General features: G+C 37.8%; 1 protein-coding gene across 6 annotated transcripts in view; it reads right to left on the bottom strand.

Annotated features, from left to right (window-relative positions):
* Positions 1-15970, bottom strand: part of Nfia (nuclear factor I A) — a 367217-nt gene that overhangs the window by 117113 nt on the left and 234134 nt on the right. For all 6 annotated transcript variants that reach the window (XM_090334728.1, XM_090334731.1, XM_090334732.1 and 3 more), the window contains exon 4: positions 3534-3608. In XM_090334728.1, coding sequence (XP_090190854.1) covers positions 3534-3608 — 75 coding nt within the window. The remainder of the gene's footprint in view (positions 1-3533; positions 3609-15970) is intronic.

Consider the following 15970-nt stretch of genomic DNA (forward strand, 5'->3'; position numbering starts at 1 on the left):
CTCAATAAAAGTTCTGGGTATCAATGTATGTTTATTAATGCACCTTCTATCTGGCAAATATCATGTAACCCTTCTATTAATTACAATAAAAATATATGAAAAAAAAGTTCTGAATCCTGCCTGGTGCAGTAGCTCACTCCTGTAATTCTAGCTATTCAGGGGGCTGAGAACTGAGGATCAAGGTTCAAAGCCAGCCTGGGCACAAAAAGACCTGACTTTTATCTCCAATTAACTTCTAGAAAATAGGAAGTAGTGCTTGGCTCAAGGGTAGGGTGGTAGCCTTGAGCTGAAGAGCTCAGGGACAGCGCCCAGGCCCAGAGTTCAATCCCCATGGCCCCCAAAAATAACAACAAAAAAATTCTGAATTCTTGGATTTTATTTGGTTCTTAATGATGAAGAGAGCAACACAAACATGTCTGCAGTCAGCCAACTCAGTGTAGCAAAATAAAAAAAAAAACAACAAAAAGAACAATAAAAAGAGCAAGACACTGATCCCAACAGCCTTGAACGTGACAATGTCTGCCAGCTCCTTCTCACTATGCCTACTACAGGATATATGTGTGATAAATTTGAGCTGTTGCAATTTTTCATGCTAACACCACATCCTAATATCATTGGTTTAATCAACGCACATACCTGTTTATTTCTTATTAAGGACTGCAGGGTGCATCTTTATCTCTGCTCACCCACAAAGTGTCCCTAATATGGAGGTTTAGCCCTCTAACTATGGTGCAGAGGAGAAAGTGGATAGCACCATGAGGAACTGGCTAAGAACTTCAACTTCTCCCTTATGTGATTTTGGGGGTCAGTCTTTCAGAAAGGAGGGTAGATGAAAAACACCTGGAGATCTCTGTCACAGCAAGCAAGGTAATTTGTAAAATAAGTCTCTGACAAACCTAGATTAAGGATCTATGAGGAAGAGAGTGTCTCTGGAACACAGCTGATCAGTTTGGCCTGAAGCCATGGTTTAGCTGACACGGCCCAATCTAGCTCTTGCTGAACGGTTTCAGTCAGCAGAAGGCCATGTGTGATTGAGTCCTGGAGCGATTACACAGCAGTGTGCAGAATCAAGAGGCTTTCAGAAGCCGAAGGATGCCCGTGATGCCAGACATGGGCTACACAACGCCCTACACAGGAACAGAAAACAAATCCAGGTCCCTTGGCAAATTCAATCCTGGGTACAACCATCCCCTCTGGCAGTCTTGAAGGCAGGTTTAGAATTCACTTGGCAACCAATCTGTCTAAGACCCAATGGAGAAAGGGTGAGAAGGGAGTCCAGGAAGTGGAAAAGGCTGCAGTGCTGAGATGGTTTTCAGCCATGTGGGCTTTGTCTTAACAACCCCAGGCCTTGGAATTCTGATGGTAATGAAGACTAAATGTAAGCGTTACAGCAGCCAGGGAAGAATAAAATGGATTAGTGCTCCAATCTTAGAGTTTAAAAGCATTTTTTAAAAAAAATCTTTGAGTCTATATTTGGATCAATAATTTTTTCTCCCTGTTAAGCTACTATGGCAGGTACACTCTGATATATACTCATTATACTTCTATTATTAGTAAATTATAAGGAAAAATGTAGAATATTGATCCTTTTCAATGTCTTGTGAATAGAAATATATATATCCATGCATTGTTATTTGTCTGTGACATATAGCCTGATTATTAGCTATGCAATAACCAGGACCACATACATCGTTTGGTTAACAAAACAATCTGATCTCAACTCTCAACTGGCTGTTACTCTGAGCACACTTCTGTCAGTGAGCAGAAGCTGCTTCATTCTAAGTCATCTTCTATTGCTCCTAATGCTTCTTTGCTTGATATCCCAACTCCCCTCTAGTAAACACTGCAGAATCCATCAGGAAGCCCCAGCTCTAGGAATTTTGACATCCATAGTTACCTTCCCATTTTTTCCTTATCTAGTCTCACATGGTAGATTTTTTTTTTAAGTTCCTGTGATTGAATCTATGAGTATGATTCTTATATTACCTACATTTAGCTGAACCATTAGCCTACTATTTGATCTTAGGTAATGTCAATAAATCCTCCATTTAACTTTTATGTAAAAATGGGATTAAATTCACATGTGAGACATTTAATGTGATGAATTTTTTTTTGTTGTTGTTGGTTGTGGGACTTGAATTCTGGGCCTGGGCACTGTCCCTGAGCTCTTCAGCTCAAGACTATACCTTATCCCTTGAGCCATAGCTCAAGGTTTTCTGGTGGTTAATTAGAGGTAAGAGTCTCATGGACTTTAGTGCCTGGGCTGGCTTTGAAACTGGATCCTCAGATCTCAGCCTACTGAGTAGCTAGGATTACAGGTGTGAGCCAACGTGCCTAGCTATGATGATTATTTTATATGCTATCCTCAAAGATCTAGAACAATGTCTGGCAGATAAAGAGTCCCTATTTTTTTTCCCACAGAGGTGAGAAAAAATTGCATTATTTTTTAGACTCTTAAGACTCTTTCAGCCTGAGAATGACTAAGGTAAGAACAGACAGAATCTAGACTCAGGAGATTAAGATGGCATCACTTGCCCCACCCTGTATTCTTTCATGCAGGTGATTAGCTTTCGTGGCAAGCGGGTAAGCCTGCAACACAGTGAGTGGGGAGAATGAACATGAAGTGAAAGTGTGTGCCTTTACTTCATCTCGTTTAATAAAAAAACTGATGTCTCTTGAAAGTCATATTTAACACCAAATAGGTACCATTTTCCCTAGAGAGACTAGAGACTAGAGAGTTTTTGGTGATGTGTATGGACTTTTTTTGTTTGTTTTGTATTTGGAAGTAGGTGGGGGCATTAAAAAAAGAATATTAACATTTGGTATTTTTCTTAAAAACTGAGACCTAGAAAATCACAATCATTGTAAATATGCTTTAAAAAGTGGAAACAGATATTCTTAAGAAAAGATAGGTGTGTGATGTGTGGGTGTAGAGAGAGAACAGAGAGACAGAGATGGGGAGAGATACAGAAGGAAGAAGAGAGAGAAGGGAGAAATAAATGGAAGGAGGAATGGAAGGATGGAGGAAAAGAGACTCTTGTACTTCTCCTTGGACTGTCTGGTTATGCTGTAGTAAAAATACAATCAATAGGCCTTTGATCAACTGCACAGGGCTGGTGGCAGGCACTCTTCATTCACTGTGGTTAGTCACTATTGACAAGTGCTAATGACCTCGCTGTACCATGTCACTCATACGGAGGACATTAGCATTGTTTAAAGGTCAGAAACAGATTCTCTTAAAATGCAGAATTTCTTAGAAATCAGAGAGGACTCATAACTTTTTTGAAACCAAGTTCATATTATGTACTATGACATATGTGAAGCACTCAGGGTTTTGATCCATCTCGTAGAGTGTCACATTAAAATACCTAATTTTCCAGGTTCAAATTCTTGATGTTTTTTAAATATTCTATGGCAAAATTCTCCTCCAATGGAAGAATAAAAGGGGTATGTGCAAGTGTTGTATATCAGTAGGGGGATTAGATACAAAGTAAACAGAAATCTAGGGAATATCAGAACCAAATTGTACTTACTCTGTGACACTCTTACTAGCTCAGTCACACTGAAAACACCTGATGTGACAAAACTGTCCTGGAAGCCCAAATGTCCTGTGGAAACAAAAAAGAAAAAGAAAGAAAATTAAGTGTCATAAGTAGAAGACATTTAGACAACGGAGATCTAAATATTCGTTTCATTATGATTAAAGAATATGATCCCTAATCTCCTAGCCAGTGTTGTTTGAGTTGATGTGGGAGGATGCAGTCATTTGGTTAGAGAGACAGTTTCCGTTTGAATCTGAAGGTTGTGAAAAGCTATGATGCAATAACTGGGTGATTTTTGAGATGTTAGGAAAATTCAACGGGAAATCTGAATCAAAAGAGAACTGAAAAGAAATAGTTACTTGAGTGAGTTGATACTTGGACAATAGGAATATACAGCACACCTACAAACCAGCTAGATACCTGAAATCCCTTGTAGCTTTGAAACGTTATTCTCTAAAGAAACGTCTGTTGGGATTATTCATTCACTTAGATCAAACAAGATTTAAAGATGTTCCCTTTATTTCTACAGGCACCACACTGAAAATATATAAAAAGCCATAAAAAATACAAGATCCGTTCATAAAACATGGAACCAAATTATTTGTGTACAAGTAATAATTTAGACTCGTGTAGAGACTAGAGAGTTTTTGGTGATGTGTATGGATTTTTTTGTTTTCTGAAGAAAATATCATAAATCAGTGGTTTAAAATTGTTTAACCTTTAAATTTTCTATCTCCATGTTTACTGAATGCAATTAATTTTCCTTAAGAGTCTAATATTACCACTATCTCCAAATCATACATGTAATTTTCTTCTTTTTTCTTTATTTTTTACTTTATTCTCTTCTCTGAACTTGAAAAAGATGGTACAAGGGAAGTTATAATTTACTATGTCATCCAGTGTTTCTGGACCAGAGTCACTCCTTCCATCATTTCCTCCATCTCATCTGTTTTGTCATTTTATGGCATATTCAGAAACATAAAGTTCATAAAAGATCCACTATGTCATACACTTCCCCTCTCTGGCTCTGCAATTGTTTGATTTTTTTTTTGTGTGTGTGTGTGTGCCAGTCCTGGGCTTGAGCTCAGGGTCTGAGCACTGTCCTTGGGCTTTCCTCAAGGCTAGCATTCTACCGTGAGCCACTGCACCATTTCTGGCTTTTTCTATGTATGTGGTACCAAGGAATCGAAATGGGGTCTTCGTGCATGCTAGGCAGGCACTCTACCACTAGGCCACACTCCCGGCCCCTTGTCTGATTTTTTCTGTTTACATAGGTAGATTCTCCTTGGGAGAGCTGCCTGTACATCTTGGAACAGTCAGCTTCATCTTCACCTGTTCTAAAACTTGGCTCAAAGAAACAGCTGTATCTGAAGAGAATTAAAAAAAAACTTATTTGCAATAAAAATACACTTTTAAGAATGCAACAAAGGTTAATAGATGAATCTAAATATATAACAAAGCTATATTTTTTTCCTTTTTCTTTTTTTGTCAGTTGTAGGGCTTGATCTCAGGGTCTGGGCATTTTCTTAACTTTTTCACAAGGCTAGCACTCTACAATTTGAGCCACAGCTCCACTTCCAGCTTTTTTGGTGTTTAGAGATAAGAATCTCATGAACCTTTCTGCTTAGGGTGGCTTTGACCTGTGATTCTCAGATCTCTTTGTCCTGAGTAGCTAAGATTACAAGCGTGAGCCACTAGCGTCTCATGCACAATGGCTTTTTTTGTATAAGGACTGTATATTTGTATAAGAAAAATTTCAGTTAACTTTATGACAAATATATAATCTATAAATAGCTCTATTTTTAGGATATGCAACAATAGTAAATAAAAATGACAAAAATCTCACCCTAAAATTACTTAAGAAATTTTACCTGTCAAAATAACCTTCATTTAGTTATTCAGTTGTCTTTTATTTGGTAAGTGTCTGAGGTACTATCTCTTGGATTAAGAGAACTGAGAAGGGGAAAAAACCCAAATACATACAAATTCCCCAGAGAGGTCTTGGCAATCCAAACCATAACATTTCTTTTCTCCTTCTTATTAGGGTAACATTAAGAACACAGTCATCTCACAGATCCTAAGAAAGGAAATTCAGCCACAGTATACACTAAGACTGACTTGTAACTCACATAAGTTAATTCATAATTGAACAGGAAAATCTACATGTATTTCCAACTCTTGCTCATCTCCGTCTTTTTCATTTGAGATACAGGCTGATACTTGTCTTAGTTCCAGTTTTTGGAATCCATTATTTTAAGAAAGAACTAAAAGGAATTTCTGAACTGAGTAAATATAACACAATTGCTTTGAGTCTGCAACCAAAAACACCAAGGAAGTTATATATTATTTATTTGTGTGTGTGTGTGTGTGTGTGTCTGTGTGTGTGTGTGTGTGTGTGTGTGTGTGTGTGTGTGTGTGTACTGGGGCTTGAACTCAGGGTCTGGGCATTGTCTCTCAGAGTTTTCACTCAAGGCTAGTTCTCTGAGCCACAGATCCACTACTTGGATATAAGAGACTTAAGGAGTTTTCTGTTGGGTTGGCTTTGTACCATGTTTCCCAGATCTCAGCCTCGGAGTAGCTAGGATTCCAGGTGTGAGGAGTAGGCTGAGTTTATGCAAGGTCTAGGTCAGGGAGCTCCTTCTTGAGATTATTTAGTGAACTGTCCCTTTCTCCAGGTTGTTTTGTTTCTTTGATCCTCAATATTTTTGTTCTCTAAGGTCTGTGCTCCTTCTCTCTCTGTTTCTTTCTCTCTACCTCTTTTCTTCAGTATTTTTGTGTATGTGCATATGTAATTCTTAAATTATTTTATTTGCTTCCATGACATCAGCTACTGGTCTGGACTTGATATTGTGATCACTATATTAATTTTTGATTTCTTTACTATTGGGTCCTGAATGCACAATACAAAGTGGTTAGGGAATAGTTGTTGAATGGATCCTTACATAAACCTATAGACTCTCAAGTATTTTTTTGCCAAGTTCTCTCTCTTGGGTTCTAAACCCCTAAATATTTGTAATCCATGCATCCAGACGTTCTATCTTGCCTAAGCCCAAGACTGAATTAATTTTCCTCACCTTCTAAAACCTATTCTTGCTCTTCTCAATTCCTTATTTAAAGGAATCTTCCACTGCTGCCTAGCTTTCTCTACTTTCGTATTATCCCTGACTCCTATCTTATTAACCTATTGAACCCTTCCTATTACTTACTCTATGTCTGTTCTTCTTATGGATTTTGCTTGGCCACGTGTTATCTATCCTTCAGGATTTAGCCTGTGGTCACCTTCAACAACTGTTTTACCTAAGGCTTCTTTTTCTCATTACACAATATCAACAGTGTACCATACATATCTCTAGCCCATTACTTAGCAGGCAGAACTGTGATTGTTTTTAATCTTTGAAAGCATTTTGTGAGTCCATTGAACATGCATAGTCTCCTCTGGGTTTGCTTCTACAGGTTCTAATACAGAGCCTGGCAAGTAATAATTAGTCCAGATGCATGAGTAAGCTGAGACTCACCTATGTTTATTTTTCCTTTGTATTAAAATACTCAGAGAACCTGTTGGTTCTGTCTCTTTTTCTCACTGCTAGTGAACTGAACTAGAAGTTTCAGCCAATCAGCACTGCAAAATGGAAACACCCAAATAAATATGAATTGTGCAGATATTCCCTTCAAATTCAATAGGATCAGGACAAGAAAATAATCTACTAGGTGAGATATCTAATATAGACAGTGCCAACTGGTCTCTCTGTAATTAGTAATTAATTACCAAGCAAGTCTAAGCAGATTAATGTGTGATTCTCACTAACAAAAACAAAGTCATAAAAATGGCTTTCAGGGAAATTATAAAGATCTGGATTAGTCTCCCTTATTGCAAAATGAGGGGAACGGGGGAAAGAAAATAAAAGAAATAATTTAAGCAGTTTAGAATTTAGATGCTATTAGAAAAGCTGATCAAACATTCCTGAAAGGTCTCAACATTTCCATTTTGAACAAGCCTCTCAGAAATGAGGGTAAAACATAGACTTTTGTTAAGTATTCCTTAGATGAAAACCCAGATTGCTCAATGATCTATCCTAAATTTTCCAGCCATTGTGCAAGAGCAATTGTATATGAGAATGAAATAGGGGTAGATCTCTTTTCATTTCCTATAAAATGGCTAAAAAAATTCATTGGCTGAAGTCTTGTTCAATGAATCCCTAATTAGGGAACCCAATTTCAATGCCTTGGAGTCAGTCATACTCAATGGGGAGAAATGAGACTTTCTGGACAAGGCAGAAATGTAAAAAGCCAAATTCTTTCATGGGTAGTTAGGAAAAGAAGCTCTCTTTACTTCGATGATATCAGCAGTTATTATGGAAAATGCTATTATATAGAAACCAAATCTCATTTCACAAGAGAACTGAACATCTATCTCCCTTTTAACATGAAGGTAAGAAAGGACAAAGCTAGACTTGCAGAGACACAGGTAACCTTGCAGAGCTGCTCTGAGGTCACAGGAGAGACAGCTGGGAAGAAGCCATCCAGAAGGCTGGCCATTAAAAAAGTTTACATGTTTACTAAACAGAGTTAACTTTGTGTCTAAGGAGGGAAGTTTACATACAAGATAGCATGTTTGTTTTACCTGTTGCAATATCAAAGGATCTCAGCTTAAGACATCACATCTCATCTGCATACTGGAAGTAAGCAGACTGCAAAACATTTCATCAACTGCAATATATCCCTATTCTCTTTTTATCTTAGCCATTGTGGTCCCATCATTGTTAAGTGACAGGCCAATTGCACTGAGCCTATCCATGCTGTATGCCTGAACTGCTGGGAGGGGAGAAGGCTTTTGCTTTGTTTACAATCCCCAAGCACTTGGGGTTGTCTGAGATGTTCAGTCCTGTGTTAATCTCTAAGGATACTGCCTCCAACTCATAATTTCATCCTTCAAAAGAAAAGTCAAATTCACAGACCAACCTCCTCCCTTCAGTTTATATGTAACCTCTATCTACTTCCCATTGGCTTGTGAGGCATTGAAAGAAAAGAAACTTTCCTACCTTCCCACTTCCTTGCCTAGCTCAATATCTAAAATTACGTCACTAGCCTCCATCTACCTTGTTTGACAGGTATTTGTTGACATGTACTCTCTCTGTACTTATACAACAAGTTGGATGGGCAGAATGGTGGTTCATTATCTTACGTGATCCACAGGGCCTGGTACAGTCCCTTAATGTTGGTGTGTAATAAGTATGCCTTCAGTGATTCATACCATTGACTTGAGTTATCTTTAAAACCACAATGTAAATTCATGTTATCTTAGGTTATATGGTAACATATTACTTCTGTATTTGTTTATTTTCTCAGTTGAGAAAACAAAGTTGTTTTTTTTTTTTAATAAGTTGCACGAAGGCATGTTTCTATTGATTCATTTAGGTCAAATTCTAAGGTTCTAGGCTCAGAAGATCCAAAAGAAAATAACCCAATGGAACCATCCATGATCTTAGTCTGAAAATAGATTCACTGTGTACTAGCCAATATCAAAAAATAATTTTGTGTATGTATTTTTGTTTATTTGCTACAGCAACCTAACAGTCACCTTACATCCCCAAACTATGATCTTTTCTCTTTTAAATCTGAAGTATCAAAATTAGCAATTCAAGAAAAGTGCCAGTGGCTTGTGCGTGCAATCCTATCAGGTAGCTGATAGCTGATAGCTGAGGATTATGGTTCTGGCAAGAAAGCCTTTTTTTTTCTTTCTTTCTTTTTTTCTTTCTTTCTTTCTTTCTTTCTTTCTTTCTTTCTTCCTTTCTTTCTTTCCTTCCTTCCTTTTCTTTTCTTTTCTTGCCAGTCCTGGGGCTCGAACTCAGGGCCTAGGCACTGTCCTTGAGTTTTTTCAAAGCTAGTGCTCTACCACTTGAGCAACAGCACCACTCCTGGCTTTCTCTGTGATGTGGTACCGAGGAATCAAACCCAGAACTTTGTGCATGCTAGCCACTCTACCAGTAGGCCACACTCCCAGCCCCCAGCCAGAAAATTTTATCACCAATTAACCACCAAAAAGTTGGCAATGGAGCTATGATAGAGCACAAGCCTTGTGCAAAAGAAGCTCAGGGACCGCATCCAGGTCCCAAGTCAAGTCCCAAGACTGATGCGAGCGTGCGCGCGCGCGCACACACACACACACACACACACACACACACACACACACACAATCAGTTTATAGGCTAATTCCAATCTTCAAATGTATGTTACTTGATTAGCACAGCACCACCTATAGTATTATTATTACTTTGCATAGAAAGAAACAAGCCACAAGTATACCATAATTTCATGGAGACTCCAGGTAATTAGAGACTCCAGGTCCTCAAAAGACCTGGCCTGGCCTTCAGTATTATCTTCCAATGCAGCCCGAATATATTGTTCCCCAATCACTTCATCAGTTGGTATAAAATGCATATATATTATGTCCTCCATGTTTCTGTATTATGCCCTTCATGTCAGGTTTCTATCAATGCTACCTCAAATGTGCTATGAGTGGTACTGTAAAAACCAAACAGAAATGCGTGTGTGTGTGTGTGTGTAAAGTAAATTAAAAGTTTCCACAGTAAAATAAGTTCAGGAATACTATCACATATATTCTTAGTAAATGACAAGGACCTCTTACATCTTGGAGCCGCTGAGAATTTTTGCAAAAAGAAAAAGAAAAACAAAACTCTCCATGAGGATTTAACATGCTATTTCCCCCAATTAGTTGACAGGGATAACATTTATTATTTTGCCCAGGGTTCTGCAGAGACCTATTTTATATTCCTCCTTATTCCTGTTTTCCCCACTGGACTTAATGTGCTGAGGGAAATTGCAGCTTGAACTCATGGAGCTAATTAATACTTTGAATGCATGGCCCAAGGACATTCCACACCTTATCTGGCAATCATAGTCACATACCTGCATGAGGAAAACAGATCTAGCCAATGAAAAGCATTGCGAAGTTAGGATCCTACCTGGAAAGTATTTCTGAGCCCCTCACTGGGTAGTGTTGAATTTTCATTAAAAGTATCATGTATCGGTGCTGATGGCTTTAGACATATTAACTCTAATGACCACTGCAATTCTGTGGATAGCATCTGGTTACTGATCTTACAGAAGGGGAAATTTTAAGCTCAGATAAGTTGACAGATTTACTGAAGATCACATAAATGATGGTAGAATTGGAATTGGAACATGGAGAGGTTTGGTCCTCTATACACAATAAATTCTATTTCATTGCAATTCACTGTGTAACACGTTTTCACCAATTTATGCAGTTAAGAATAACATTTAATTAAAAGTGAGTTACATAATTTCATATCGAGGGCTTAGGAGTTTCAGTGACAAGTGACTGAGCAACTAACTGAAACACTATCTGTAATGGATATCAAAGCATCTAAAAGCAAAAAAAGAAGATTGTTTTACATTATTTGTGTGTTTGTAGATATTGAGTGGAAGGCATTGTAGGCTGAATTGGAAATGAAGAGGACCTCAAAGACCAGCTAGTGATAGAGTAGCCATCACTGAATGGTAACATGGAGATGGGTTAATTACAATAAAAAATAAAGTCTGAAGGACTGATCACACAAAAGGTGTGCTTTGCTTTTTAATTTTATTTTTATTTAATTTAATTGTAACCTTCAGATCTCAGCCTCCTGAGTAGCTAGGAGTACTGGCATGAGCCACCAGCGTCTGTAAGGAATCACTGTTATATGTGTGCTTTCTTGAACCTTTCCTTCATGTGCCTTGGTCTGCCCTTTAATATAAGCAGAATAAATCTTATCTCTCTTCCATTCTCTTCCTTCTCAAATATTTGAAGATAGTCTCAACTTAATTTTCTCTTCTCCAGGCTAAAATTCTTTCCTTTCATTACTTTTTGTCCTGCTAGCAAATTAATCTTCCTCAAACATTTAGAATCATGACTTTATTAGAATTATACAAAGAAATGGATGCTTTGCTATTTACCATAGCAAAGATATGGAACCAACCCAGATGTCCCTCAGTTGATGAGTGGATCAACAAGATGTGGTATTTGTACACAATGGAATTCTATGCGGCTGTCAGAAAGAATGACATCGCCCCATTTGTTAGGAAATGGAAAGACTTAGAAAAAAACATATTAAGTGAAGTAAGCCAGACTCAAAGGAACATAGGCTCAATGGTTCCCCTTATTTGTCATAATCAGTAGAAACCTTGGGCTCTCCTAGCAGAGATTTGCAATAGAGCAAAACCTAGATACATAAGGCCATATAGTATGATGCTAAATGAAAGGACCTCTAGGATATAGAAACAAAAGCCATATAATGAGTGATTGTTGTCCTTAATGTACTATGTTATCTCTCATCTCTTTTGCTGTCCCTTGGTTATCTCATATTGTTACACTATCTCACTTTGTTATCTGATATATTGGATATATTTGTATTTGGTTATTTGAAGTTGGATAAGGAAGGGGGGAAAACAAGGTAAGGGGTGGGGGTGGGTGGGAGGGAAATGGGGACCAAGACATGAGAAAGGGTATCAATGTATGTGAATTAATACACCTTCCATCTGGCAAATATAATGTAACCCTTCTATTAATGACAATAAAAATATATGAAAAAAAAGAAAAAAAAAGAAATGGATGCTTTGCAAGTAGTCCCAAATACAATGTAGCCTAAACAAGAACTAAGAAAAATTTATTTTGGGGACTCTCTCTCTCTCTTTCTCTCTCTCTCTCTCTGTCTGTCTCTCTCTCCCCCCGACTTTAATCACATGTACAACTAAAGAAAGAAAAGAAAGAGATTACAATTTTGTATCATATTAGATGAGGATGCAACAAGTAGCAGAGTGATATTAGAATTTTGTATGCTCAGTCTTTTAAAATTAATTCTGATGGTTTTTAAAGCACTCTAACATTCAGATTATTTTTAGTTTATTTTGAAATAAAAGGGGGTTTATAAGCAACCTGATCATTTCTGTGTTCTGAATCAAAGTTTTCTATAAACTTAGTAATAACTGGTTAATTTATGAACAGATCAAACTATTTATAATAATTTCAGTTTCTGCTATGAGCTCTCAAGTACTGGAGGAAAAACAAAATAAGGAAATCTGCTCCTTCAATATATTAGAAACCATTTATTATCTTAAATGAAAGAGACAAGAGAAGGAATCCCCACAAGATTTCTCCTATTTCCTGGGTGCAAAACAGCAAAAAATCATAATGGCCCAGCACCCTGTCTTTTTTTTTTTTTTAAAGTAGCTATGCAGCCTCTAACAGAGAGACTGCTTGCAGAACCACCGAGGACTCAGGCATTAACAATGAGGATGGCCAAAGGCCATGTGTTCATTTTAAGACCCTCAACACTGATTTTGGTTCGCCAAGCGTGCAAAGAAAATCATTGATGAAGTGAAGCAATACATTGTTAAAAATGCTTTTAATTATGTTTCTAAGACCACAGTTGGGGGTAGGGGGAGGATAAATCTTACTAAAACAAAGGGATAGGTTTCTAAATATAGATAAAATTAGTTAATATTTAAAACCACATAATGCCATGAGCTTTCATTTTTTAGACTCTTTGCATTGTACAATTATTTAACCAACAATTCTCCAGTTCTTGATAATGTAATTCAAGTGTGTTTATTCAATTATATGTTCTAAATATGAATTATCAGAAAGTACAGCATGTTGCAAATTGAGAAGGCCACAATACTTTGAAGTTTGCTGGCTTAGCACCAACAGGAAGAATTTTAGAGGTACCAGAAGATTCTTTGTGAAATATAACAGAATGAATTAGACTGTTGAGACCATGTCTGTCAGCACAATAGAAGAGCACTTTTAAGACTTTAAAGTCATGTAATGCAATTCGCAGCTGAGTTTTTCCTTGTTAAAAAGAAGTAGAATGGGAGTGATTGGAAGAGGAAAAAGGCCAATATTTGACAACAGAAATCAGCATAACCTTTTAACTGCAGCAGCCATGGGTGACTGCCCTTCAACCTTGGAAGATTATGTGGGATTTCAATGACAACAGCTGGAAGTGAGCATGTGTGAATAGAGAATACAGATCTGAGGCCTGGGACAAAAGGCTGCACAATCTCTGCCCAGATCAGAGTGCTGATTAGAAATTGTTTCCTGGTCTTGGCTTAATAGAGTGTGATCATGAAAGTTGGTGGGTTTTTTTCCTTCCCTTTTTTTTCAAGAAAAAAATTCTTTCAGCAAAAAATTATTGGAGGATTTCTTACATACCTATTCTCTCTGGACTCTCCAATCTCATGAGAAACGAAATTCTACACAAAACTTTGGGTTATATGCAACTTTTCACAGACAAAAATCTAAATTTTTAAAACTCTTTGCCCAAATTTGAAAAAATTTCTGTTGTGGACATTTCATATAGAGCAACATTATTTTTTCTGGAAAAGATCCATCACATATTAGTCAACACACACTAACAGTTGGAATCACATACATGCACAAAGTAGAAGTAGAAACTATATCCTCTCATCTTAATTCTACCATTCCTAGTAAATGGCTGGCTCTCAGTATACACAACATGAACCAACAGAAAAAAAGCATGTGTTCTTCTCTATCCATTTCTTTTAGTAGCCTTGACATGTACAGATAGACCCTGCTACTGTGCAAGTCTTCAATGATTTTACGCTTTTCTTCAACTAGTTTTATATATACATTAGCAATGTCTACTTGTCTTTTTTTTTTTCTTTTGTTCCTTTATTGGTCAATGGGAGTGTTAAATTCGGAGCCTGGGTGCTCTCTCTGAGCTATTTTGCACAAGGCTGGTGATCTATCACTTTGAGCCATTTTTCTTGTCAGATAATCCACCAGTTTTCTGGTGGATAGCTAGAGATAAAAGTCTTCCAGGGCCGGGAGTTTGGCCTAGTGGTTAAAGTGCTTGCCTAGCATGCATGAAGACCCGGGTTTGATTCCTCGGTACCACATACATAGAAAAAAGCCGGAAGTGGTGCTGAGGCTCAAGTGGTAGAGCTCTAACCTTGAGAAAGCCCAAGGACAGTGCTCAGGCCCTGAGCTCAAGCCCATGACTGGCAAAAAAAAAAAAAAAAAGTCTTCCAGACTTTCCTGCTGAGTCTGGCTTTGAATCGTGATCCTCAGATTTCAGCCTCCTGAGCAGCTAGGATTGCAGGTGTGAGCCCCCAGTGCCTGGCCTCTAGTTAAGTCTGTATGAGTGTGCTAACCCAGTAAGGACATAGGAGCAAAGACAAGTCTTTCCAAGTACTTCCTTTCAAAGAAAAGCTAATTTAACCTGGTATATACGGAGCTCTGGCTGCTTGGTAACTGTGGTCATTTCAACCCATGAAAGCCTTAATGAACCATAGACATGGTGCTGAACTGCCTATTTGCTGACGCAGGTACACTCTCACTTTGCATAGGATCCCCGCCTTACTGACACTGCTCTGAAACCACAGAGTGATGCCGAATGATGACTGAAAGGGCACGGGATTCTGACTCATTTCTGTTGTTTTGGTTTTACCAGATGCTCTAGCTTACCTTCCACTGCTCTGGAGTTTGCTAATTATTCTAGTTTCTATATCAAATTAGCAACTGCTTTGCTTCAGTAGAAAGTGTCCTTTCCTTTATGCAAATAATATGAGTCAAGAAAACAACAACAACCCAAACAAACAAACAAAAAAACCCCACAACAACAAGAAAATCTGGCTGAGCGGTATGGGACCACAGAAGCTGGTGAAATTGTCTTCCAAATCAGATGTGGGTCATCTGCCTACATCCTTCTATAGCAACTCTAGATGTTATTCCAAACAAGCCATGGGGACAGATTGTTTTTTTCAGAACAGACTAAATCCATTTGCTGTTTCAATGTTCTATAAACAGAGTATTAAGGAATTCAATTCCCAGAGCAACTATATGGGTGTTGGCTTCAGATTCATGGGTGCTTCTTGCCAAACTCACATAGTTGTTAGAAGTATCAGTTTGGTGTGTTCTTTCCAACTCAGAGCAGGAGGACCAGGGCTTATGATCTCATTTCACTTTAAGGACTGGGTCTTGCTGGTGACAGGTAAACATGATAAATGTCCCAGAAGGCTGACCTAATTTCCGCTGAAGCGAGTGTTTTGCTAAGAACATTCCCTCACCGCCTCAGCTTGTAGCTGAGATGCCAACTTCTCAGCAGCCATTACTGCTGCTAGGGAAACTTCACTTAAGATGAAGTTAACTTTGACTCATTTATCAAACTTTGCCAGAATCAGTTTTGAATTGATAGGTTATCCACCTAATTTAAAATAGTAATCATCAAATATACTGGCAGAGTTTTTTAATCATTTATGACAAGAAAAGAAAACCAGCATATGAAGCTAAATGTAATTGGGGTAAACTAGAAATGTATTGGCCTCTTCTTTAATAAAGAGATCAATGTGGCAAAATGTTCATTCTGTCATTTTAAAGACTGTATTTT

The sequence above is a fragment of the Megascapheus bottae genome, chromosome 6 (assembly GCF_031878675.1).
Source record: "Megascapheus bottae isolate mThoBot1 chromosome 6, mThoBot2.hap1, whole genome shotgun sequence".
Classification (NCBI taxonomy): Eukaryota; Metazoa; Chordata; class Mammalia; order Rodentia; family Geomyidae; genus Megascapheus; species Megascapheus bottae.